The sequence below is a fragment of the Thunnus maccoyii genome, chromosome 22 (genome assembly GCF_910596095.1).
Source record: "Thunnus maccoyii chromosome 22, fThuMac1.1, whole genome shotgun sequence".
Lineage (NCBI taxonomy): Eukaryota > Metazoa > Chordata > Actinopteri > Scombriformes > Scombridae > Thunnus > Thunnus maccoyii.
Window position 1 is genome coordinate 23,988,095 of NC_056554.1, and position 27,525 is coordinate 24,015,619.

Genomic DNA, 27,525 nt, shown 5'->3' on the forward strand with positions numbered 1-27,525 from the left:
ATGACAGTCCATCATTACTTCAAGACATGAAGGTCAGTCAATCCAGATTTCAAGAACTTTAAACATTTGTTCAAGTGCAGTCACAAAGAGGATCAAACTGTGATGAAACTGGCTCTCATGAGGACTGCCCCAGCTAATCAGTGAATCTGGAAATATCTTTGAAAGACTTACCAAAGAGAGAAAATGGACAGAAATACAGTAAGGAGACGGATACAGCATGTGTGGGAAACTAGACTGAGATCAATATGCAAAAAGAAACATTAGAGTCCCTGTTGTCACCTAAAAGTAAAATTAAAACAGGAAGTTTTTTAAAGACAAAGACACTGAATAAGAAAAGGTTGGTTTAGACAAACATATTCAATGTGCAGAGTGCTGAGAGTGAAAAGAAACCACAGGAAGAGGCACAGTGAACTTGGAAAGCAAAAAATAAAAAAGAGAAACACTGATCCATTTATGGTCATATTGTGCAATCTTGATTTTATCAGTTAAGCAAACTCTCTCAGGATAAAGAAATGCCATCAGTATAAATGTTACGACCCTCTAAAACAGCTCATTTCAAAGAAGGCCCAAACATAATGTAAGAGTCAGGTGTATCAGAAAAGTCAAACCAATTTATTAACAAAAACCAACAACTATCAAAAGCTGATGAGCAGACCAAAAGGAACAAAAAGAAGGGAAGACACCCAGACAAACCCACAAAGGGTCTCAGGATCTGGACTCTGCTCTCTAACATAAACCAGCATGAAAACTAAACCTAACAGAAATAAAGCCATGAAAAATAGGACTACCGGACCCACCAAATAAACAAAAGACTAACAAAGGAAAAAGCTGAAGCATGACAGTAACATACAAAGGCTGGGAAGTGGAAAAACAGAGCAAGCCTCATTCCTCCCCCCTCTTTGTTGGTCCAGCCGCCTGAGAGAGAACACATGACATTATGAGTTGAATGTCAAATGTAATGCACATAATATCCAGCAGGGGGGGAGCATGTAACAATGCATGAGTTGTACAGTGCATCTATGACATGTAAGTTTTATGCAGTTTAAGTTCTTTGGGTTTTTTCCAATATGTCCACAGGCTTCAAACACACCACAAATATCTGTATATGAATAGTCAGAGAGAGGAGAGCAAAACCAAAAACTATTTTATCTTCATTCTTATTGGGATTAAAGGATATAGCTGGTGATTTTCTATATTTTTTTATTGTCAACAAATCTCATGTGCAAACCCAAACAAACAGTGATCTGATCTACTAACAAGTATTGTGTGTGTATCAGTGGCAGCTGGTGACTCAAAAAATTGGGGAGGACAGGAGGAAAACCAACATGGAATCTTACAACAAACCACATCAAACTATATTATTGTCCCTCACCTGATGAAATTAGAGGGGTGGGGGGCAATTTCATATGCAAATAAAACAATTTGCTTTCAAAAACAAAAACCTGAGTGGTGAAAAAACTGCTTCTTTAATACATTTAGCATATTGTTTCTAAACAAAGAAGTGCTCATTTTAGCCTTGCAGTGGTTCTGAATGTGTCATTTTACCAACAAAGTGAAATTCAGATTTATAGTATTGTTCTGTTGTGACAACAGATTTATGTTCTCATCAAAAACAGACAACATATCACATGATTTACATGTGTTTCTTATGTATTTTCTTAGTAAACAGAAATATATGAAGTAGCACAAAGCTTATAATGTGATACAGGAACAGATCAGTGCTGAATACTAGAAAGACTGAACACTAAAAACATTCACAGATCTAAAAGTGTAGGTTCACATCAGAAAGTATTAATGCATGTATCAAATATTTGACTTACACACTCTTATCTATATACACGATATACAAAATATAGTCAACAGCCACAGAGACAGATGACATTAACAACCAAAGAGACAGAGAGAGAGAAGCTGTATCTGACTCACATTATCTGACGTCTTCTTCTTTCTTTCATGGAGATGAAGTATTCATGTCATAATGTCCATTTGTAGCTGTTGGTCATCTTGTTTGCTAGTTAACAGAACTTTGTGGCTGCTGGTTAACCAGTCTGATATCATTAGCAACAATGACAAACAAGCTAACTCTCCTGGTTGTTTCTCCGGTTGCTTCTCTCTCCAGCCTCCCCGGCAGCGTCCTGCCGCTGCTGCGCTGCCCAGTCCAGATAATTTCTCCCGTTAGCTTAACAACAGTCCTTAACAGTCCTTCCATGGATGTATAAAGAGTCCTTCAGCCTGCTACAACAAGCTAACTGTTGCATTGGCTAACGCAAGGAGCAATCTACTGCTCTTTTCCACTGTTGCTACTCTGCCTTACAGTGGAGAGAATTGAAGATGAAATCTGGAAACTGTCATTGGACCAACGCAATGTGACTCTGAATTGAATTTTAAAAGTCATGTCCACAACGTTACAAAGATAGCTTTTTATCATTTAAGAAACATCGCAAGAGTCAGACCCTACCTTACTTTAGAAGATGTCAAGAAACTCACTCATGTCTTTGTTTTTTCACACTTAGATTATTGTAATTCACTTTATACTGGTTTACCAAATAAAACCATTGATCGACTGCAACTCATTCAAAACTCAGCAGCAAGAATTTTAACCCACACTAGGAAAAGGGAACACATTACACCGGTATTGGCATCATTACACTAGCTACCTGTAACGTTGAGGGTAGATTTTATAATTCTTTTACTTGTTTTTAAAGCCCAAAAAGGTCTCTAGCACCTTCATGTCTTTCAGATTTCTTGTCAGAATATGTGCCAAACCTTTCGCTTAGGTCGCTTAATGCAGGCTTATTAAATGTGCCACAAACAAAATGCAAAAAGTATGGTGAGGCAGCTTTTTGCAGCTGTGCACCAAAGATCTGGAAACAACTCCCACCACATATTAGACAAGCATCCTCTGTTGATATTTTCAAGAAGCAGCTCAAAACTTATTTTTATGGTCTTGGTTTTAATTTACTCAACCAAACTCAAGCTTTTTACTGTTATCAGCTGTTTTTTACTACCTGTTTTATCTCTCTTATCTCATGATTTTACCTCTTTTTATCTTCTTACCTCTTTTAATCATTGCAGTTTTTATTGTTTATTGTATTTCTTTTTTTCCTCCTTTCTTTTAATATTTTTAAATATCTGTTTTTTGTTTGTTTGTACCTTTTTCTGTAAAGCACTTTGATCTTTTATGTTATGAAAGGTGCTATATAAATAAAGTTTATTATTATTATTATTATTATTATTTGCCTTTAGAGATTTCGCCTTTTGTTCCGTCTTTTCAGTGTAGTCAGTCCTGTTAGGTCTTTTACCTATCTGTCATCAATAGGGGGATGTTTGGTCTAATGTGAGAGTATATGACCTACGACCTCTTCCTGAGATGCTTTTTCACTTCACTGTGTTTTGAGGAGTCTCTGATCACTCTTGACAATTACTCTCAGTGAGGCCTCTGTTTGTCCTTGTGGGGCAGAACTTATAGATCACATGTAGGAAGATTTTGTCTTGAGGGTGTTGCAGTTGCTCAACAACGGGGGGAAACTGTGAAAAATTATCTTCAATATATGGATATATGTTCATAAAAGAATGTTCTAATAAATGCCCTGCCATAATGATTTAATCTACAGGGCCTCTCTGACATTCATGGTCTCTCACAAAAGATGTTTTATGTTCTGGGTGCCATTCTTCATCAAAAAAGACATTGTACAAGGGTACAAGAATTTCTCAATCAATGATTTTAATCTTACACCCAAATATTTAATATTTACAGCAGCAGAACATACCATGTGATGTGAAAATGAAGAACAAAACTGAAGAAAACTATGAAATAACACATATGGAATTAGGTAGTAAACAAAAAGGTGTCAAATAAACCAAAATATGTTTCATATTTAAGATTCTTCAAAGTAGCCTGTTTGCCTTGATGGCAGCTTTACACATTTTTTACACCTAGTTTTCAGTTAATAGGTGAGCCTTGTCCAAAGTTAATTGGTGGAATTTCTTTAGTGCGTTTGAGAGCATCAGTTGTGTTGTACAGAGGTAGTTATGGTATACAGGAAATAGCCCTATTCTACTACTGTAGTAAATCATATTGTGGCAAGAATGACGCCACTAAGTAAAGAGAAATGACAGTCCATCATTACTTCAAGACATGAAGGTCAGTCAATCCAGATTACAAGAACTTTAAACATTTGTTCAAGTGCAGTCACAAAGAGGATCAAACTGTGATGAAACTGGCTCTCATGAGGACTGCCCCAGCTAATCAGTGAATCTGGAAATATCTTTGAAAGACTTACCAAAGAGAGAAAATGGACAGAAATACAGTAAGGAGACGGATACAGCATGTGTGGGAAACTAGACTGAGATCAATATGCAAAAAGAAACATTAGAGTCCCTGTTGTCACCTAAAAGTAAAATTAAAACAGGAAGTTTTTTAAAGACACAGACACTGAATAAGAAAAGGTTGGTTTAGACAAACATATTCAATGTGCAGAGTGCTGAGAGTGAAAAGAAACCACAGGAAGAGGCACAGTGAACTTGGAAAGCAAAAAATAAAAAAGAGAAACACTGATCCATTTATGGTCATATTGTGCAATCTTGATTTTATCAGTTAAGCAAACTCTCTCAGGATAAAGTGGGCTCCTCAGAAATGCCATCAGTATAAATGTTACAACCCTCTAAAACAGCTCATTTCAAAGAAGGCCCAAACATAATGTAAGAGTCAGGTGTATCAGAAAAGTCAAACCAATTTATTAACAAAAACCAACAACTATCAAAAGCTGATGAGCAGAAGGGAAGACACCCAGAGCAACCCACAAAAGGTCTCAGGATCTGGACTCTGCTCTCTAACATAAACCAGCATGAAAACTAAACCTAACAGAAATAAAGCCGTGAAAAATAGGACTAGCGGACCCACCAAATAAACAAAAGACTAACAAAGGCAAAAGCTAAAGCATGACAGTAACATACAAAGGCTGGGAAGTGGAAAAACAGAGCAAGCCTCATTCCTGCCCCCTCTTTGTTGGTCCGGCCGCCTGAGAGAGAACATATGACATTATGAGTTGAATGTCAAATGTAATGCACATCATATCCAGCAGGGGGGAGCATGTAACAATGAGTTGTACAGTACATCAATGACATGTAAGTTATGATACAGTTATGTATATGAATATACAACGAGAGGAGATTAAAACCAAAATGTTGAATGTCCGCCATTTGTACACAATCTGCCTGAAAGTCGACTGTTGGAGTCCAAACTCTTTACAAATGGTTTTGTAACCCTTTCTAGCCTGGTGAGCATCAACAACTCTTCCTCTACAGTCCTCAGAAATCTCTTTTGTTTGAACCATTACACACTTCCAAAAACCTGTGTTGTGAAGCTCAGACTTTGATAGTAAGGACTCAGATTTCTCTTCTTTAATTATTTTTGGATAATCATTGGTGTTATGGATGATAACCTTTTTCATGGCCATTTCATTTTGATGAAATTGTGATTTATGCTGGCCAGTGAGGGTAACAGTTGGTCTCTATCGATGTTTCAAATCCAATGTGGAAAACATAGAGAACGAATCCTAATATCCTCAGTATTGTGATGGATTCTGTCGTCTTCTCAGATCCACAGCTGCTGTAGGGACGTCAGCTGGAAGCCTGTTGGAAATCAAAAGGTCATTATTCATCTTTTGTGCTATGAATGGGTATTATAAACTTAAAAACCACACAGCAGCCAAACTCAGTAGATCATTCATTCACTACTCAGCAATAAAAAACACATCAACTAATCACATGGCACAAAAATGATGATTTTTCATCTAGATCAATAAATCTGTTTTCACTGGATTTCTAGAACAGGACAAATCTCCTAGACAGAAGTCGTTTCTCTCAACCACACACAAAAAATATTCACAACCTTCACATGTAATTTTTTTTTTTCCAAAAAATGTATCTTAAGTGAGCCTTCAAAGTTCACACATTCAACATTTTTTATGCATTATTAAGACATTGTTGATACTATAAGTTATAATTAAAAATGCAGCTCTTGTGATTAGAAAATTGAACTCTCTCTGTGATTTCAATATAACATTGATCAATCATTCAGCCCTTTGGTAGGTATTGTGGATATGACCCTGTTTCTGTACATTGTGTTATGAATCCATATTGTCAGTGTATGAGGGGATGTATGGTGATCAGTGTATCTGTGTCATTTTACAAGAAATCAAGAGAAAATTGAATCTGTGTATATTAGCAGTGCTGTGAGTACAGTCTTGGTGCTGCAAGATTATATAAACCCAAATGTGGAATAAGATTAAGACACACTTGATTAATGTATACATTAAAAATCTGATGCCTGATGTACATGATCATATACCAGGATACTTATACAGAGTTCATTCACTCCCAACAATATTACCTGATTGGACATGTCGCTGGAACTGACATCTCTTCCTTCTTGGGTGCCGTCGTGTTCTGTGGTTGAGCTCTGACTGGCTGGACTGGTGTCTCTCTGCACACACACACACACACACACACACACACACACACACACACACACACACACACACACACACACACACACACACACACACACACACACACACACACACACACACACAAACAAAAAAACAAAGGTATCCACAAATGACTAATCAACAGTCTGAGAGTCTTGTGTCTAAGATTTGCTCTCATGGTTAGAAATGTTTTAGTCTTGTTCTCATTAACAAATCAGTTTTTTAAGGAGAAGTTAAAAAAGAGAGATGACTGTAGTTATTTGATTAAGGTTAAAGAATGAACCTCCTTGTTCTTCTTCTCCAGCTGCTCCTTCAAGGTCTCCACTTCTGTCTCAGCATTAATCCTCCTCTGCTCCTCATTCCTGAGTTGCTCCTCCAACTGGCAGACAGGAGAGAGATTAAGAGAGGCATTTTATTTCATTATGTAAATATACATATTACATCGTGAACTGGATAAATTCCTACATCTGATTGGTTGGAGGGTGTGATTAAAACCTGGTTCATGCAGCATATTTCTCAGGTTTACTGAGAAAAAAACATGAGTGGATTTATGTTGTAACACCAACAAAAGTCTCAGAGCTGGTTGGTGACTGTTTTGTCCTCTGAGTCGAATCTCAAGTGCACAATTTATTTTTTTATTTTTGTGGTGAATTCAACATGCAAATTGGAAAGTAGTCCTCTAAACTAAACTGAACACATAAGTATAAAACATACATCAACTAAATCTAATCTTTATCTTGTTTGCTCTCACAGGACAGTGAGAGTAGCAGTCTCAGGTTTGCTCTGATATCTAGTTTAAATCATCTCAGCAACAAAGTAGAAGATAACAAAAAGAGAAGACTGCAGCTAATTAATTTGAGTGAAAAGATGAACCTCCTTGTTCTTGTTCTCCAGATCCATCCTGAGTTTTTCCTCAGTTTCCTGTTTTATCAAGTAAATAACTCACTCATTATTAAAACCCTGATGGATGTAAAACTAAAAACAAACAAGTAGGGGGGTGGAAAACAAAATCTATACTGAACAGATATAAACCTCATTTTTCTTGGTGTCCAGGCTCTTCTTTTCATCCCGGAGCTTGTTGACTTCATCTTGTAAGACTTTAATCTGAGAGGAGAAACGATGAAGAAAGACAAGATGAGAGACAAATGATCTTACTAAGATATGTGAGCAACATATATACAGAAAAAATACTCAAAGTCTGATTCAGCATTTTAATTTAAACAGAAAGGTGAATCAGTGAGACATTTGAACCTAAAAACAAACAAGTAGGAAAATCAATATTAACTGGTTATTAATGTAAAAGTTCCCTTAAACTTTAGATGAAGTGAAGTCATGTTTCTGTCTGTTTACAGTGTGAAACACTGGATTTACACTGTAACAGCAGTATAAATCTCATCTGTGTCATCACAGAGCTGCACTGTGACAGAAATAAAGAGGGAATTGTTTGATATGAAGATAGATACAAAAAACAAAATACTAATAGAAAACAACAACAATGTAGCCAAACCTCTCAGTAAAAAAATATCAAAATTTTATTTTGATATTTTTGTTCTTGTTTGTTTTTTTATTTTTCATACTCTACGACAGGTCTGCATCACTCAGTAACTTCATGTGTCTGAGAGGAAATCCTACAATTACAAGAGAACTGAATGTGAATGAAATTAATTTAAATCACTTGTATGAGTTTCTTCAAGAGGTTATTGCATGACGACCATTAATATTATAATGATAAAAAAAACGGGAACATCCATGTTTAGTGGCCTGTATACAAAGAAGAGAACATGACTTTGTTTTTATTGGACTCATTACATTCAGAATTAATGTGAATTCTGTGTCACAAATGCATTCAGTTGTCACTCGTTCTTTGTGAGATAAAGATGAGATAATATAATAAAAACATAACATGAAAGTTGGACGACAGCTCAAACTGCTTTTTTCTTTTTTTCTACTTCTCTCTGAGCCTCCTCCCTCCTCTGCTGTTCATCCTGCAGCTGAGTTGAAAAACATGTTCTTTCAGTATTTGAGGAAACTACAACGTCACAACAGTGACAGACAAATATTCTAATGTTAGTGAAGTTAGTAGATGTGTATAAGAAACAACTGATTAAAAAAAACGAGTAGTAATGTTTTTTGTTTGAACATCATAATGTATCTAAGAGACGGATTTGACGGGGAACTGAAAACAAGTAAGATGGTGGCTGGAAGAAAATATAAATATGAACTTCCTGGTTCATGCTGTCCAGCTCCTCTGTCAGGGTCTGAACCTGTTTATTATTATTATTATTATTATTATTATTATTATTATTATTATTATTATTATTAGGACATGTGACTGAACATATCACTACATGAATATCAAACATGTCTTATGGTCTGATTTTTGTGGATTTTGGATTTTAATTGAGAAAGTTTTTCTTTAGTAGAAACTCTTCATATTCTTCACATTTTCAGTCCCTTCATAAAGTCAGTGTCTAGTGTTGCACAGTTGTTTCTGTTAGCTTGTGTGGGTGAGATCTGCTGAGTCTGTTTCCTTCCGTATCAGAAACCACAGAGTATTTCTACAACTATTCAACCACGTGGTGCAGCTTGACCTCTTTTCAACTAAGACTGATAAGCAATGTACAGAGAATTAAAAAAAAAGAATTAAAGCAGGAAAATCTAAATAATTAAAAACAGAAATTTTACATCAATCTTCGCACCCACTTGTGACCGCAGTGACCGGTCAGAGTTGTGGAGGTCAGACAGTGAACAAACAAGTACAACACTATGAACGTCTCTCAGGAAGAAACTGACCCTCAGTCCTGGTTCTGACTTCTTGCCTTTTCATGACTTTTCTATATTATTAATGTAACCACACACATCCAGTGATCATAAAGATAAAAAGCTGAACTAATGCACAATTAATTTCCTGAATGATTCAAGTTATTTGTGTTTGTGATCGTTTCCCTCCTTTATACATTTAGTATTTGTGTTGCTTCCTACTTCTTGTTGCTTCTTTTCAAACCTCACATCTTGTTTCTTTATATAAAGATTTACTGTCCGTCTTGCTTGGACCAGACTTTTATTTCTTCATCTTATGTAAGTTGCTCTTGGTTTCTCTTTCCTCTACTGCAAATGATTCTATTGTGTATTAACTCACATGTTTGGTCTTCTTCTGTTTTTTTTTTACCTTGTTCTCTGCTGACACTGTTGGATATACTGTTTCTCCTTCTGTTCCTGCTGCATTTAGAGGCTGCATTTGAGTGTCATTACTTTTAGAAACGTTCTTACTTCCTCCTTCAGTTTCATCTCTGCGGCTTCTCTTGGTCTCTGTGTAAAAATAAAGGCAGTGACATTAAGTATAAAAGATTTTTACTTGCATTTTAGGAAGTTTTATATCAATGTAACATGAGATACAAGAAGTCTGACAATTTGACTGCTTGTAATTACTCTACTCCATAACCCAAATTATTAAAATCTAAAAAAAATACTCAATTACAAATTTCATATCACTATTCTCATTAAATCCTGTGAGAGGCACTGCAATTCATTTGTGACTTACTGATCATGTTTTGTCTCCATTTCCACCCAAAAAAGAAAACTGCAGCTGCAACAATTAACACGAGGCAAACAACCAAACCAACTGTGACAGGAGAAGAACTGGACTGGACCTTAAAGAAATCATCTGCAAATGATACAACACAATGAATAACAAGTAATTTATACAACACTGGACCTCAGCTGAGTGAAACTAAAACCAAAATTTGAGACTGAAAATGGCTGCTTTTACCTGGAACAATAACGTGTGTCTCTCTGGTCTGGTTGATGTTGTTCTGTTGGACTCTACAGGTGAAGTTGTTGTTGTGTCTCTTCTCTACAGTCACTCTGCTGCTGACAGTATAGAGGTCATCAGGACCTCTGACTGTCTCTTTACGTCCAGCAGAGAGGAGGTTTCCCTCACCGTCCAACCAAAACACCTCAGGCTCTGGATGCCAGCCTTTAGACTCACACTGTAACACCACACTGATGACAGGTGAGGAGGCAGCATCTGATGCTAAGGAAAAAAAAGACATTTTTAACACAGTGGTGAGCAACACAATCACCAAATGAATAATAAAGAAAGATCCACAAATGTAAATGTACAACTGTAAAGGTAAAGCATGTGTGCTCTGTATCTGATGATCACTCAAGTTTCTTAAATCCTTAACTGTGGATCCTATTTGACCATTAAAAACAGTTGGTTCATGAAGTGCTGATGGGTTGTCACATATCTTACTGTTGCCAAAGCTAAAGTTGGAAATTCAAAAACATTAGTAGCCGTGAACTCTGAATATATTTGATGACAGTGTGATTTTCTGGATTTTTAAATAAATCAACAGATTTATGAGAGTACAGATTAACTATAGCCATTGTTTGGAGTTTTGTCTGTTATGTTTTCTTATTAATTGGCCATCTTCTAAACTTTCCCCCCAAGCAGCGACTCTTTTTGGCAGTTGTTTTGATTTGTCAAAGCAGGAAAAGCACAGGTGGAATTAGTAGCATTCATGATAGCTGCATTACATTAGGTGAATATTGTGCGCGCTCACTCACTGACATGGCCTACTCTAACAATTAATGGAGCCATCGTTAATGTTAATCATTTACACCTGTGCTTTTCCTGCTTTGAAAGGTCAAAATGTCTGCTGTGAAAAGCATCTATTGTTCAATCATAGCTCAGCAATTATAACTGTGCACAGAGGCCTGTTAAGCTTTGCACTTTGATTTGAGATTTGTGCATGAAACTAAGAGTATCTAAAGAGTCTGGAAGGTCAAGTTTTTCCAAAACCAAAAACACAAGGACACAATTGTAAGGAATGGAATAAACAGTGTATTTGTCTGTCATAATGTAAGCTGCTAACATCAGCATGCCATGGCTAACTAGCTTTACTTATTACAGTAGTAAACTAGCATTAAGGCCACTTGTTAGCATCATTAACTATCTACAAAGAACTACAAATTATTATATAAAAGCTTTAGTAGGTTTATTGTAAAAGGAGTCAGTTGAAGACAAATGTCAGTGTTGATTAGTTAGCTAGAGCTGATAAAACCTTTAGAAAAATTGTCAGACAAAAAAATGGTCATTGGCAAAAAATAAAAAGCCTAATTCTTTGTACATTTTTTCTGACATATAGGACCCATTTTATTATATTTATTACAAAATTGCTAAGAATGAAATCTACCACAACTATCTTTGTAAACTGCTGTGCTACAACACAAGGTTTGACAGGCATAAACAGTTCTTGAAAGAGTCAGTTTGTATCTGAATGTCATTCCTGGATTATGGCATATCACATGATGTGTATGTTAAACTCTTTTATCTATCATTTTTAGCCTACTACCTTAACCAGCTAAGAAAATACTTTCCTCTTAGCATCCATTTACTGAGCTGATCTATAGAAAACCTCATTTAAACTGTGGTTTAAGGACATCTCTGAACAATAACGGCTGAAAGCTGTGTTGATCCTACCAAAATTATTTACTTCTTTGCATAGACGACACCAAACTGCACTATAAACACATACTGTACAATATGTCCAAAATTTGTCCACTTACCAACAAATAGTTCAACAGAAGATTGTTGATTGAGTGTTGGAATGTTACATTTGTATTTTCCCCCATCAGAAAGTTTCACTTTAGAGAGTTTCAGTGAAATGTTTCCCTGTTTCAACTCATCAGTGAACAGTGATGTCCGTCCCCTGTAAGATGGATGTTTAACATGTGTGAGGTCCTGACCAGCACGACACACATGGACATTTATGGGGTCCGAGTCAGATCTGGTCCACTCCAGTGTCATGGCAGCAACATCCATGGCAGGTTCCAGATGACATGGCAAAATGATGTCATCACCAACTGTTGCCACTATTGGCTGAGATGAACCAATTAACTGGGACTGACCTGAAAAGAAACACAAATGTTCATTCATTCCTGCAGTAACAGCTAGAAAGATAAATCTGATCATCTCTTTAAGACTATTTTCATTAAAAAATAATTAAAAGTGAAAGAAGTTTGCTGACACTGAAGCATCTGTGTGTCAAAGAATTTCATGTTTTAATCTATAAACTGTATATAGATTATAGGCTTGGCTCAAGAAATGGCAATATCAGTACGCAGGCAATCCATCCATTCACCACTTTGGTCCAGCCTGAAATATATCAACAATTATTGGCTTGATGGCCATGAAAGTTTAGTACATGGCCATCTGTCCACATAACATGAATCCTACTAAGTTTGTTGACTCTCTGACTTTTCTTCTAGCGCCATCGTGACATTTGCAGTTCTGAGTGAAATGTCTCAGCCACTGTTGGATGGACTGACGTAAAATTTTGTACAGATATTCATGTTCCACTGAGGATAAATTGTAATAACTTTAGTGACTCTACTGACTTTTCATCTAGCACTATCATCAAGTCAAAATTTACCTGAGACTGTATTATTATTTAAGTTACCTTTACAAGAGTGTGTTCGGAGAAAATGGACGACCAAAACACAGAAGGTTTTGAGTGGAGATTGAAGGGACTGTCTGTTCGTCTGGAGAAGCATCCTGCAGTTCTGAAATTTGGAAAGAGATCAGTGATACAATAAATGGAAAATATGCTTTAGAATTGGTGTTTGGACAAAATAACTATCCCAGTTAAAAATAAAGTAATTCCTGAGTAGGCTTAAAAATAAAATATATTTTCTTTATCTAAACTGTTTTAAACTGGATTTGGCTAACCCAATTTCCATTTGGACTTAATAAAGTCCTCTAATGGGTGGATGTCTATTGTTTTTAAGTAAGTAGTAAACTAAAATAACCACTATTTTCTACATGATATATATTCTTCTCATTGATCGTTTGTTTGAATTCAAATCTTCACTGGCAGAATACTTCATTCCTCCTATAAGAAAGTAAAACTTACAAATAATGGCAACGTGTCCATGTAATGAAGTTAAACTTTCACTTTCGTCAACACAGATGGACCAGAGAGTTCTGTAGCTGTCCAAGCATATGCAATCTAATCTATGTATAGTGCAAATATACTTTCACTCTTGTTGCCAGCATTGTTAAGACTATTTCTTACTGAATTCACTGGACTTATTTAATCTTTTAGCCTTCATTAGAGTCAACATTTGAAATACAGTTCATGTGTGGTTGCAATTTTTTCTCACACAAAGGTTTCAGAGTATACTTAATAATCTATTACATAGTAGCCTATTACTGCAGAGCTGTTATTGTCAGTGAGACAGAGTTTTAAAATCAGCCTGGTCACCAGAATAAAATGTTGGCAGTTTACGTTTCTGCAAACCACAGAAATGTTGAATATCTACTTTTCAGCACATGTAATACGTGGCATATTAACATTTCAACAAAACATATCATATCAACATTTCAACAATACATATCATATCAAAAAGTCAACAAAACGAATCATCTCAACATTTCTAAAGTGAGGTAATTCACATGCGATCTATATGAGCTGACTTTCCTATCAGGAGGAGGAGGGGTAAGTCGATGGTTAGTAAGTTGTCTTGGCAGCAAGTTGGAAGTCAGCAGAGTACGGTTCGAGACCACCTCGAAACCAATGCCCGTGTCCCGTTTCAACCGACAAAACCGGTATTTTTATTTTTATTTTAACCCAAACCATGATCTTTCCCTAATCCGAACCAAGTGGTCTTTGTGCCTAAACCTAACCAGACATTAACGCTGTGGTTAAGGTCAGTTGGCGGCTTTTCTTCCAGCTTTTGAAAATTACTTATAATGGTAAGGCGAACAATGTTGTGGAAAAACAGTGTTTAATGCGGTTTAATGCTTCACATAATTTCAGAAGGTTTTGACTTCCTATTTAAGCTTGCTAATAGCATTATATAGTTAACTGCTAGCTTTTTAGCTGGGCTAGTTTACTTAACTAGCTAAGTTAGTCAGAATTAATGATGAATAAACAACTCTGTGTTTGTTATTAGTAATGTTACAACCAATGTTGCCCACAACTTGCTTTTCATCCATATCTTACTATCTGTTAACATGACGTTAGCTGCTCATAGGAATGTGGCCAGTAGCATATAGGCTAACGGCTAACCTTAAGGCTAACTGCTAACATTAGTGTGAAACAGCGCCATTTGACAGCACAACCTGTCTCTATTTCAGGTTCAGGTTCCCCCAGAGTGCCGCGGATTAGTAGGGTACGTTTTTTTTCCCTGCTTTTCAAATCCAGGCTATAGTCAAAGTTTTGGAGTCTTATTGGATAAGTAAATCAAAGATATCTAATGAAGTTTAAAAAAATCAGTCATGAACTTCATGACCACTGGTTTCACAGCAGTAACCTGCGTGTGGCCATTCTGATGTGAACATGTTACGGATTTTCCACCAACACGGTGTTAATGCATTATGTAACTCATAAACTTACAGTACATGACATCTTAAGCTTAAGTACAGTACTGAGCATTTTGAAATTTGAATGGAGTTTGTTCTGTATACAGGTGCTGAGTTATAAATACAATGGGACTGAATGGGCCTCCATGGACATTAATACATTATATAATTCACAAACTATAAATGTCATCTTTATGAGCTCAGGTAGAGTTAAATAGTGAGTATTTTGAAATTTGAATGGAGTTTGTAACAAATGACAAATTTCATATTTAGGCTAAGCTTTTTATTACCAAGTGTTTTCCCTCACATGTCTGTCAGGAGCTGTAGGAAATATTTGTTTGTCTGGAGGCTGGCGGTTCTCAGTAATGACCTGAAATTTTACAGATTAAGTTATGTAAAACTGTGATGAGGTTCATGATATCAGTACACTGAGATGGCTGGTAGAGGTACAACCCACATAGCTTGTTCTTTTTTATTTGCCCCACCTTTTATCTTGTTTCCTGCCGGCTTTGCACATACAGCCATTTGGGGTTAGTTTCACAAAGAAAGACTTTGACTATGGCTTAAAGCAAACTAATAGTCACACTTCAGATAGACTTCTAAATTCATCTGTTGCACAAAGCTGTCTAGTTCTTAATTATTTTAAGAAGGACAAATTTGCCATCGAATCTGGGTAAATGTAGACTTTTTTCAAACTAAATATATGACTGATGATTTAGCAACCGTGTCAAACCACTCAGCTCTGTTCACTGCAGTAGAAAATATTTGTCTTCAGGAAGAATTTACAGTTACAAGGACAATTTACTGTGAAAATTCAGTGAAGATTGTAACAATACAAAAAATTTACAGCAGCATAAAATCTCAACGCAGTGTAAATCTGTAGCAGAGGTGAGCTACTTAGATAACATGGTGTTTGGAACAACTTAATCTCATGTGAATTTGAATAGGGGAAGTACTCATCTCATATAACAGCTTAAAGTGACAACACTCTTAATGGAATTGTTTCTCAACTCTTCTTGTTTCTCAACTCTTCTCAGCTGCACATTCTAACTTTGCTGGAACATATCAAGGAGCAGCAAATGCAGCTTGCTGCTGCTGTTAATAATCTTGCTGCAAGAATGGGGACAGAAACTCCATGGCTGAGATGCCTCACAATGTCAGTGTCCCACTGGACACCATGTCTGAAGTGGAGGAGTTGGAGGAATGGCTTCAAGATGCAAGACACGCACATGCTAAGCAAAATATGGTATGGTTATTGAAATGTCACCCTTGAAGAGATAAGAGGGTCGGGGCCAATTACATCTGATACAGATCATCAGTCAGTCACAATTGTATCCATTTTTTGTCTTTTGGTCTGAAATACTTTTCTGTCTTGTCAGATTTCTGCTCTTGGTGCTGCAGGAAGACTGAACATCAAAAGAATCAAATGGAATATACTGTCAAGGATTTTCTCAGACACAGTGGCCAAAAAAATAAACTGGAAAGGAGTCAATGGGAAGAAGTGCTTCAAAGAAATGCTTACAAGAAGTATGTTGATCAGTAAGTATTGTAGAATACAGTGTGGCCATTGCTAGTAGACAAGGACATAACACAGTTTTGTTACTTCACAATATTGTTACTTCACAACATTTAATAAATTTAACAATATAACCATGCTATTTTCAACACCTTCTTGTTCTGGATTACTCATCTGAAGTGTTATATAACCGTGCAACTCACTGAGTTTTCTACAACACATTGCTGCAGATATTTCAAAATAAAAGCCTTAAACGTTAAGGAATTAAGGGATCATGTCCACAGAAATGCTAGAGGGCATTTAATTTGAAATAATTACAGGAAGTCTTGAGTTTATATGTAACAGCATAATGCAGTAGCAAAACTTTAACAGGGCGTGGATCAGAAGAAAAGGAGGCTTTGTACTAAAATATAGAAAGGGAATTTAGAAATAAAGGCCTGTCACTAATATAAGGCTGGGTAGCCTTTGCAGTTGAGGTGCTACTTGAGGAAATTCTGTAATTAATTGTTGACATCCCTAGCTGTTGCATAATCTATTTTTCATTTAATTGACCCATTGGACATACTTTTTCCAACCCTCTGAAGCAGCTATCAAAACAGTGGGTTATTAGCTGGGCTAAGTGGAAAATGGAGAATTTTGGTCGCTGACAGTCTTTTAAAGCGATGGACGCCTCTCACAGGCTAACTGCCACACCTACAACTTTCAACTGGGGCTGTAAGGAAGAAACAAGCTGCTAGCAGTGCTCCGGACAGCGAGATCGACTCATAGTTAAAATAGTAGTTAGATGACACATGCAGAAAATGCTAAATTAAATTCAGAAGACAACCTACCTGCTGTGTGTTGTGTCGGTCATTTCATTAGACTGCACAGTTCAAATCTGTAGATCATTGACCTGCTCTGGTTTATCAACTGTCGTGTGCTCGTTCAGTTCTTGCATTACAGTCCTCTTTCCCAACGGTCACTTCCTCAAAAACAGGGTCACCACCAGGGGTGGAGCAGCGAAGTCTTCCGACGCGGAATATTTATATATATCCTGAATGTTTATCCTGTTGTCAAACAAGTTGAACACAGCTTTGGACGAATAACGAACGAATTTGGTCTTTGAAAACGGAAATGATGTCCGTGTTTACTGCTGGTCACTCAGGGCGCATGTGGAGACGCATGTTAATGCCAGGTGTAGACAGATGCACTTAAAGCTGTCCACTTGTGATCGGATCACCCGAGTCGCATGTTAACACCAGGTGTAAACAGGGCCAAAATGAATGCCATGCATTTAAACATTTTTTTCTACTACTGTAGTTGTAACCACTGCTTCAGCTTACCATAAAATAATTACTGAGACCATATTAATGTAACAACTCAGCAGAATTTATTTAGGGTCTCATAGCAGTTTACTACTTACATCCAGTTATTTGTATGAATTGCTGTACTGGAGCATAGCTATCCTTATTATACTTCAGATAATCACAGAGTATCTTTATCCTACTTCCTTACATACTTTATAGACATGAAATTAAAGGAAACTTACACTTCTATTAAAATGAAATGGATATTTATGATGCATAACAAATTGTACCCTGCTAACAAATCAGTATCAGTAAAGAGTCAAATCAGTGGAGTCATTTCTGAGTCCATGGACTAGTACAACCTAAACTATCTTCAATTTTTAAAAAAAAAAAGTGTCTCTTTTAATAGGAATCCAAAGGGGACCTTTAATTGTCTTTAATTGGGAAAAAAATACCTAAAGTTGTTCAGGAGGTTTTATATCAGCAGGCATCAGTTCCTCTCCAACAGCCACAGGGAACAAGTGGTCCCTCTTCATCTGAAGTCCACTTCAAAGCTAACAGGAGAATATCACATCAGCAGGTGATTTGAGGCTAGTGAGTGCAGAGAGTGAGCAACTAGCTCTCACAGGCTAACTGCCACACCTACAACCATCTGAAACCTTTTTAAACTCAATAATAAACAGTAACATTACTGTGGTCTAGCTTTAATACACATATACAAACTATAGCTCATTCTAACTTGCAAAACACACATTACTCCCCAACATAAGGAGTAAAACTATGACGTCTAAAGCAACATATTCCTTTGACATTTAGCTTAAAATAGCATAAACTATGTGAGTTTACATTCTGGACACAGAGGTAACTTGTACATATCCGTGCCAAAGTCCACCCAGCATGGTGGCTAATTAGCGATTAGCTTAACTCACAATTAGCGATTAGCATGCTAATAAACATAAATTTGGTTGTTAAGACTTTACCATAGAGCAACACATTGCCATAAGACAGACAGATGTTACACATCTTAAATATGAATGCTCACCATTGTCTATGACTATTTAAAAATGACAACAGAGGTGACTTTAAAAACCAAATTTTCCACCTGGCTTATGTGGCAAGAGAATAGGTATGAAGGGCACTAACCAGTGTAATCACAAGAATCCAACTATGCCACCCTGGGGGTTTTACCCAGAGACAAATGTCACCTCAGACCAGTACCAATAACCCAAAAAGGCAATCAGGTTCGTTACACCAAGAAGTGAGAGACGTGGTTCCAACCATCAATTCTTTATTTTAACAATAGCAAAATTTAGTAAAAAAAACAATAATTAAGCATACCGACCACACAAATATTAAAAAGAGGGATAGGGGAATTATTCAGGGCTGAGGCTTACCAGTAGAGGGGAGGTAGGAGAGGTATCCAGAAGAGAGTCACACCGAATCACACGTGCACACACATCCACACACACACACACACACACACACACACACACAATGGTGAAGGGTCAAACTCAGGGATATCAGTTGAACACAGCACACAGGAAAAAGGAGGAACCACCACCTACAATCACCAACCCCACCCCCGTGGGCGCTCAGCTCCTGAAGAAAATGAAAAGGGATACAAAATCAATAAAGTGTTCAACAAAACAACAAAACTAACTAAAGAAACACTTTTCTAAACAATATCAGTTGGTCAGATGATTTAACACCTAACCAGCAACTTAAAAATGCCCTGTACTTGCACAACTAAAAAGAAAAGAATAAACAAATAAACAAAATAAACTATTAATATGAAATGATTATGTAAGCTATAAAGAAGAGACAAATGAATGAACTAAACTAAGCAAAACTGAGAATAAGCAAACGATGATGACAAAAGAAAAGAAAAACCCCCGCTCACAACGCACACTCACTCTCGCACCATGAAAACGGCTCAGCTAAAAGAGTACTAGTTGTGGTACTGCTGGCCCACAATGCAGCAGCAGCAGACCCGACCAAACAAATCAAAACAAAGACGATGATTGATAACACTAATTACAGGCAAAGCAGCAGCGTTTTTGCGGTGTGGGCCAGAATTGCCGCAGCAGCTCCCGGGTAAGCTGCTAGATGCTGACCAGGGCCCACAGTCCTGTGATACATAATGAGACATATAGGACCCATTTTATTATATTTATTATAAAATTGCTAAGAATGAACTGTTAAATCTACCGCTACTATCTTTGTAAACTGCTGTGCTACAACACAAGGTTTGACAGGCATAAACAGTTCTTGAAAGAGTCAGTTTGTATCTGAATGTCTTTCCTGGATTATGGCATATCACATGATGTGTATGTTAAACTCTTGTATCTATCATTTTTAGCCTACTACCTTAACCAGCTAAGAAAATACTTTCTTCTTAACATCCATTTACTGAGCTGATCTATAGAAAACCTCATTTAAACTGTGGTTTAAGGACATCTCTGAACAATAACGGCTGAAAGCTGTGTTGATCCTACCAAAATTATTTACTTCTTTGCATAGACGACACCAAACTGCACTATAAACACATACTGTACAATATGTATAAAAATTTGTCTACTTACCAACAAAAAGTTCAACAGAAGATTATTTATTGAGTTTTGGAATGTTACATTTGTATTTTCCCCCATCAGAAAGTTTCACTTTAGAGAGTTTCAGTGAAATGTTTCCCTGCTTCAGCTCATCAGTGAACAGTGATGTTCGTCCCCTGTAGAATGGATGTTTAACATGTATGACATCCTGACCAGCACGACACACATGGACAAATATGGGGTCCAAGTCAGATCTGGTCCACTCCAGTGTCATGGCAGCAACATCCATGGCAGGTTCCACATGACATGGCAAAATGATGTCATCACCAACTGTTGCCACTATTGGCTGAGATGAACCAATTAACTGGGACTGACCTGGAAAGAAACACAAATCTTCATTCATTCCTGCAGTAAGAGCTAGAAAGATAAATCTGATCATCTCTTTAAGACTATGTTCATTAAAAAATAATTAGAAATGAAAGTAGTTTGCTGACACTGAAGCATCTGGTGTCAAAGAATTTCATGTTTTCATCTATAAACTGTATATAGATTATAGGCTTGGCTCAAGAAATGGCAACGCCAATCAATCCATCCATTCACCACTTTGGTCCAGCCTGAAATATATCAACAATTATTGGCTTGATGGCCATGAAAGTTTAGTACATGGCCATCTGTCCACATTTGTTGACTTTTCTTCTAGCGCCACCATGACATTTGCAGTTCTGAGTGAAATGTCTCAGCCACTGTTGGATGGACTGACATAAAATTTTGTACAAATATTCATGTTCCACTGAGGATAAATTGTAATAACTTTGGTGATCTACTGACTTTTCATCTAGCACCATCATCAAGTCAAAGTTTACCTGAGACTGTATTATTATTTAAGTTACCTTTACAAGAGTGTGTTCGGAGAAGATGGACGACCAAAACACGGAGGGTTTTGAGTGGAGATTGAAGGGACTGTCTGTTCGTCTGGTGAAGCATCCTGCAGTTCTGAAATTTGGAAAGAGATCAGTGATACAATAAATGGAAAATATGCTTTAGAATTGGTGTTTGGACAAAATAACTATCCCAGTTAAAAAGAAAGTAATTCCTGAGTAGGCTTAAAAATTGAATATATTTTTTTATCTAAACTGTTTTACACTGGACTTGGCTAACCCAATTTCCATTTGGACTTAATAAAGTCCTCTAATGGGTGGATGTCTATTGTTTTTAAGTGGCTGCAACACATGAAAAAACTAAAATAACCACTATTTTCTACATGATATATATTCTTCTCATTGATGTTTGAATTCAAATCTTCACTGGCAGAATACTTTATTCCTCCTATATGAAAGTAAAACTTACAAATAATGGCAACGTGTCCATGTAAGGAAGTTAAACTTTCACTTTTGTCAACACAGATGGACCAGAGAGTTCTGTAGCTGTCCAAGCATATGCAATCTAATCTATGTATAGTGCAAATATACGTTCACTTTTGTTGCCAGCATTGTTAAGACTATTTCTTACTGAATTTTTTAAATATTTTGACACCGCTGGACTTGTTTAATCTTTTAGCCTTCATTAGAGTCAACATTTGAAATACAGTTCATGTGTGGTTGCAATTTTTTCTCACACAAAGGTTTCAGAGTATACTTAATAATCTATTACAGAGTAGCCTATTACTGCAGAGCTGTTATTGTCAGTGAGACAGAGTTTTAAAATCAGCCTGGTCACCAGAATAAAACGTTGGCAGTTTACGTTTCTGCAAACCACAGAAACGTTGAATATCTACTTTTCAGCACATGTAATACGTGGCATATTAACATTTCAACAAAACATATCATATCAACATTTCAACAATACATATCATATCAAAATGTCAACAAAACGAATCATCTCAACATTTCTAAAGTGAGGTAATTCACATGCGATCTATATGAGCTGACTTTCCTATCAGGAGGAGGAGGGGTCAGTTGATGGTTAGTAAGTTGTCTTGGCAGCAAGTTGGACGTCAGCAGAGTACACTGAATTTTCTACAACACATTCCTGCAAATACTTCAAAATAAAAGCCTTAAAAGTTAAGGACTTAAGGGATCATGTCCACAGAAATGCTAGAGGGCTTTTAATTTGAAATAATTACAGGAAGTCTTGAGTTTATATGTAACAGCATAATGCAGTAACAAAACTTTAACAAGGCGTGGATCAGAAGAAAAGGAGGCTTTGTACTAAAATATAGAAAGGGAATTTAGAAATAAAGGCCTGTCACTAATATAAGGCTGGGTAGCCTCTGTAGTTGAGGTGCTACTTGAGGAAATTCTGTAACTAATTGTTGACATCCCTAGCTGTTGAATAATCTATTTTTCATTTAATTGACCCATTGGACATACTTTTTTCAACCCTCTGAAGCAGCTATCAAAACAGTGGGTTATTAGCTGGGCTAAGTGGAAAATGGAGAATTTTGGTCGCTGACAGCTTATCTGTCTTATAAAGCGATGGACATTCTCTCTCAACTGGGGCTGTAAGGAAGAAACAAGCTGCTAGCAGTGCTCCGGACAGCGAGGTCGACTCATAGTTAAAATAGTAGTTAGATGAAACATGAAGAAAAGGCTAAATTAAATTCAGAAGACAACGTACCTGCTGTGTGTTGTGTCGGTCATCTCATTAGACTGCACAGTTCAAATCTGTAGATCATTGACCTGCTCTGGTTTATCAACTGTCGTGTGCTCGTTCAGTTCTTGCATTACAGTCCTCTTTCCCAACGGTCACTTCCTTAGAAACAGGGTCACCACGAAGGGTGGAGCAGCGAAGTGTTCCGACGCGGAATATTTATATATATATATCCTGAATATCAATCCTGTTATCAAACAAGTTGAACACAGCTTTGGACGAATAACGAACGACTTTGGTCTTTGAAAACGGAAATGATGTCCGTGTTTATATGCATATAGAGCGGGGAAGTGAGATCCGATCTCAAGTGGTCACTCAGGACACATGTGGAGACGCATGTTAATGCCAGGTGTAGACAGACGCACTTAAAGCTGTCCACTTGTGATCGGATCACCGGAGACGCATGTTTACACCAGGTGTAAACAGGGCTACAGGGCTACTACTACTGTAGTTGTAACCACTGCTTCAGCTTACCATAATATAATTACTGAGACCATATGAGTGTAACAACTCAGCAGAATTTATTTAGGGTCTCATAGCAGTTTACTAATTACATCCAGTTATTTGTATGAATTGCTGTACTGGAGCATAGCTATCCTTATTATACTTCAGATAATCACAGAGTATCTTTATCCTACTTCCTTACATACCTTATAGACATGAAATTAAAGGAAACTTACACTTCTATTAAAATGAAATGGATATTTATGATGCATAACAAATTGAACCCTGCTAACAAATCAGTATCAGTAAAGAGTCAAATCAGTAGAGTCATTTCTGAGTCCATGGACTAGTACAACCTAAACTATCTTCAAATTTAAAAAAAAAAAAAAAAAAGAATCTCTTCTAGTAGTAATTCAAATTGTCTTTAATTGGGAAATTAAATACCTAAAGTTGTTCAGGAGGTTTTGTATCAGCAGGCGTCTGCTCCTCTCCAACAGGGAACAAGTGGTCCCTCTTCACTAAACTAAGCAAAACTGAGAATAAGCAAACGATGATGACAAAAGAAAAGAAAACCCCCCGCTCACAACGCACACTCACTCTCGCACCATGAAAACGGCTCAGCTAAAAGAGTACTAGTTGCGGTACTGCTGGCCCACAATGCAGCAGCAGCAGACTTGACCAAACAAATCAAAACAAAGAAGATGATTGTTAACACTAATTATAGGCAAAGCAGCAGTGTTCTTGCGGCGTGGGCCAGAATTGCCGCTGCAGCTCCCGGGTAAGCTGCTAGATGCTGACCAGGGCCCACAGTCCTGTGATACATAATGAAAAATCAGATTAAACAAGAATGACAACTTCCAAAAAGAAGATGAACCTGGCGCCATAGTAGGCTACATACCAATCAGACAGCATCTGTAAGTTCAGGAAGAGAGAGAGAGAGAGAGAGCACGTCTATGGAGCCTATGCTGCTACTACACACGGGGACCTAGAAACAAAACACCCATTTACTACACGCAACATTCAATTCTATTCAATTTTATTTATGTAGCGCCAAATCACAACAAAAGTCATCTTAGGGCACTTTTCACATGGAGCAGGTCTAGACTGTACTTTTTAATTTACAGAGAGAGAGACCCAACAATTCCCTCATGAGCAAGCACTTGGTGACGGCAGTAAGGAAAAACTTTAAAACCTTTAACGGATAGAAACCACAAGCAGACCCCGGCTCTAGGTAGGCGGCCATCTGCCCTGACCGGTTGGGTAGAGAGAGAGAGAAGAGGGTGGGGGTGTGGGGGGGACACAGAGAAGCAGAACAGCAACAGCAACAACACCAAAAACAACAATAGATACATGATTATAGAGACGACACAGATAATATTACCGTCTACCTGAAAAACATCTGAACAAACCCACAGCTTGCGCCACCATTCAGAGCAAGCAGCATAATATCGTAAAATAGGAGTAGCGCCATGCATAGACCACACGCTGGTTTTTGTTGCCAATGTGAAAATGCCTTAAGCTTAAGTTGATGAGCAGCAACAAACAGCAACCACAGCAGGAACAGCTGATGAAGGACAGAAGAAGGACCTCAACACATCAGCATGGTTCATGGGGTTTCCTGTGGATGAGAAAGCACAAAGAACTCCGGGGAAGAAGTCAAGTTAGCAACATGCATTAATGGTAAAATAATACATACAGATGGAGAAGAGGAGAGAGGAGCTTAGTGCATCATGGGAAGTCCCTCGGCAGTCTAGTCCTATAACAGCATAACTAAGGGCTGGTCCAAGGTGAGCTTGGTCGGCCCTAACTATAAGCTTTATCAAAAAGGAAAGTTTTAAGCCTACTCTTAAACATAGAGAGGGTGTCTGCACCCCGGACTGAATCTGGAAGATGGTTCCACAAGAGAGGAGCCTGATAGCTGAAGGCTCTGCCTCCCATTCTACTTTTGGCGACTGTAGGAACCACCAGTAAGCTGCATTTTGGGAGCGCAGTGCTCTAGTGGGGAAATAGGGTACTATGAGCTCTTTAAGATATAATGGTGCCTGATCATTAAGGACTTTGTAAATTAGAAAGATTTTAAATTCAATTCTTGATTTCACTGGAAGCCAATGCAGCAAAGCTAAGATGGGGAAATATGATCTCTTTTTCTAGTTTTAGTCAGTACACATGCTGCTGCATTCTGGACCAGCTGGAGAGTCTTTAGAGACTTGTTAGGGCAGCCTGATAATAATTAGTAGAAATAATCCAGCCTAGAAGTAACAAATGCGTGGACTATTTTTTCTACATCTTGTTGAGACAGGATGTGCTTTATTTTTGCGATATTACATAAGTGAAAAAAGGCAGTCCTTGAGATTTGTTTTATGTGGGAGTTAGAGGACACGTCTGATCAAAAATAACTCCCAGATTCCTTATGGTGATGCTGGAGGCCAGGGTAATGCCATCTAGATTAGCTAAATCATTAGATAATGTGTTTCTAAGGTGTTTAGGGCCAAGCACAATAACTTCAGTTTTGTCTGAGTTTAATAGCAGAAAATTGCAGGTCATCCAGGTCTTTATGTCCTTAAGGCATGCTTGGAGTCTAGATAACTGATTGGTTTCATCAGGCTTCATTGATAAAGATATTTGGGTATAATCTGCATAGCATTGAAAATTTATGGAGTGTTTCTGAATAATATTACCTAAAGGAAGCATATACAAAGTGAATAGTATTGGTCCAAGTACAGAACCTTGTGGAACTTCGTGTCTAACTTTTGCTGTCATGGAAATGCATCAAATGCAGCACTAAGATCTAACAAGACAAGAACAGAGACAAGTCTTTTGTCTGATGCAGTCAGGAGGTCATTTGTGACCTTCACCAGTGCTGTCTCTCTGCTATGATGCGCTCTAGGATACAGCAGAAAGGTCTATATACATACAGTACTTTATATACAACTTTGTATGAAGTTTGGTGTTATTATCATTTATTTTACAATAATTATAGGTCTTATATGTATAATACAGTAATGGGGATGACCTATGAGGGGAAGGGAAAAAATGGAGTGAGGGTGACAGTTTAGTGATAAAGTGCTGTAGAAAAATACCATCAAATCTAAAATTTGTAGCTCTGTACTGCAGTTTTTCCTTTATTAAGGCCCGAGCACCAAGCGGTTCGCTCACACTCTCCATTTAAATATATGAGTATTTTTCTGTGTCCAGCTGCAGTTACTTATTGTCTCTACACACCTGACAGTACACATGTCAATCAAACTTTAACCAGGTCATGTGGGTTAAAAGTCTTTCCTTTTCTAAAAATAGACTTGATGAAAATCAGGAAATTAATTTGTTTTACACACAAACTCATCAAGAGTTTTCAATTTACTAATTGGAATTCAAGTGAATGGGCCCAAAACTTGATTTTGATGACACAGGTATGAGCAAGACAGACATGTCTCACCCTGCAGAAAATTCTCATCCTGTCAATCAAACCTTCAAAATAAAAGCACACCACACTTGTAAGAAATATCCCTCATTTTAAAAGCAAAATGATCTGCTCCCGACGGGCCAGAGTGCGAGGTCCCGACCAACGCTGCTTGCAGCTTTAATTACTATTGTTGTTGTTGAATGTTACAATTACACATTGTTACTGATCAAATGTAGTCAAATTAAATATAGTTTATTTATACAGTGCTACTTTATATGCAGTAGAATGACAACAAAGGACTTGCAGTGCAGTGGTGTAACAGTCTGGATGTTCTTTATGTTCAAATACAGCTGCAGGTGAAGTAACATCTAACATCATATCAAACACTGCAGCTACCTGCAGTGAAACACAGCCTGCAGCAGGTGAGTTCTGTTCATTGTATGTTACAACTGCAGTTATGTTACTAATGTCAATATGGACAAATTCCAGACACATTTTACTCTAATTCTATCAAATATTCACAATCAGTTATGAACACATATAACTCATCCTGTACATCTGGAATGTTTTGTCCACAAATGGATGCTAGGGAATCTATTTTTATTAAGTCAGTACTTTGGCCAAACCTTTAACCATTTTCTAACCCTTAACGATGACAGAAAGCTGTGGGAGCTGCAGCTTACACACACACATTTCATGTCTTTTATTTTCATTCATTCATTCTTTTTTTATTTTTTATTATCTATTATTAAATGGTATCTTACATACTTGCATTATCATGGTAACACTAGCGCAATAAAATATATTGAATGTTATCTGTAA

The 27,525-nt window shown here is 37.2% G+C and overlaps 1 protein-coding gene and 1 long non-coding RNA gene across 3 annotated transcripts; both read right to left on the minus strand.

Annotated features, from left to right (window-relative positions):
* Positions 1–4,572: 4,572 nt before the first annotated feature.
* On the minus strand, positions 4,573–17,497 carry LOC121889651 (butyrophilin subfamily 3 member A2-like). Its single transcript, XM_042401800.1, has 10 exons — positions 17,206–17,497; positions 12,956–13,058; positions 12,063–12,404; positions 10,261–10,524; positions 10,033–10,155; positions 9,661–9,800; positions 7,524–7,595; positions 6,775–6,870; positions 6,395–6,487; positions 4,573–5,634 (listed from the first exon to the last, which is right to left on the minus strand). Exons 2-10 carry the CDS (start codon positions 13,047–13,049, stop codon positions 5,623–5,625), a joined length of 1,236 nt encoding a protein of 411 aa, XP_042257734.1. The 5' UTR covers positions 13,050–13,058; positions 17,206–17,497; the 3' UTR covers positions 4,573–5,622.
* Positions 17,498–18,106: 609 nt separating this feature from the next.
* Positions 18,107–22,983, minus strand: LOC121889811. 2 transcript variants are annotated; one of them, XR_006093635.1, is made up of 5 exons: positions 22,827–22,983; positions 21,101–21,203; positions 20,244–20,585; positions 19,056–19,260; positions 18,107–18,215 (listed from the first exon to the last, which is right to left on the minus strand). It is a non-coding gene; the product is annotated as an uncharacterized LOC121889811 (long non-coding RNA). The 2 variants fall into 2 exon arrangements; XR_006093634.1 differs by lacking the exon at positions 18,107–18,215 and having other exon boundaries at positions 18,775–19,260; positions 22,827–22,979.
* Between the last annotated feature and the right edge of the window lie 4,542 nt (positions 22,984–27,525).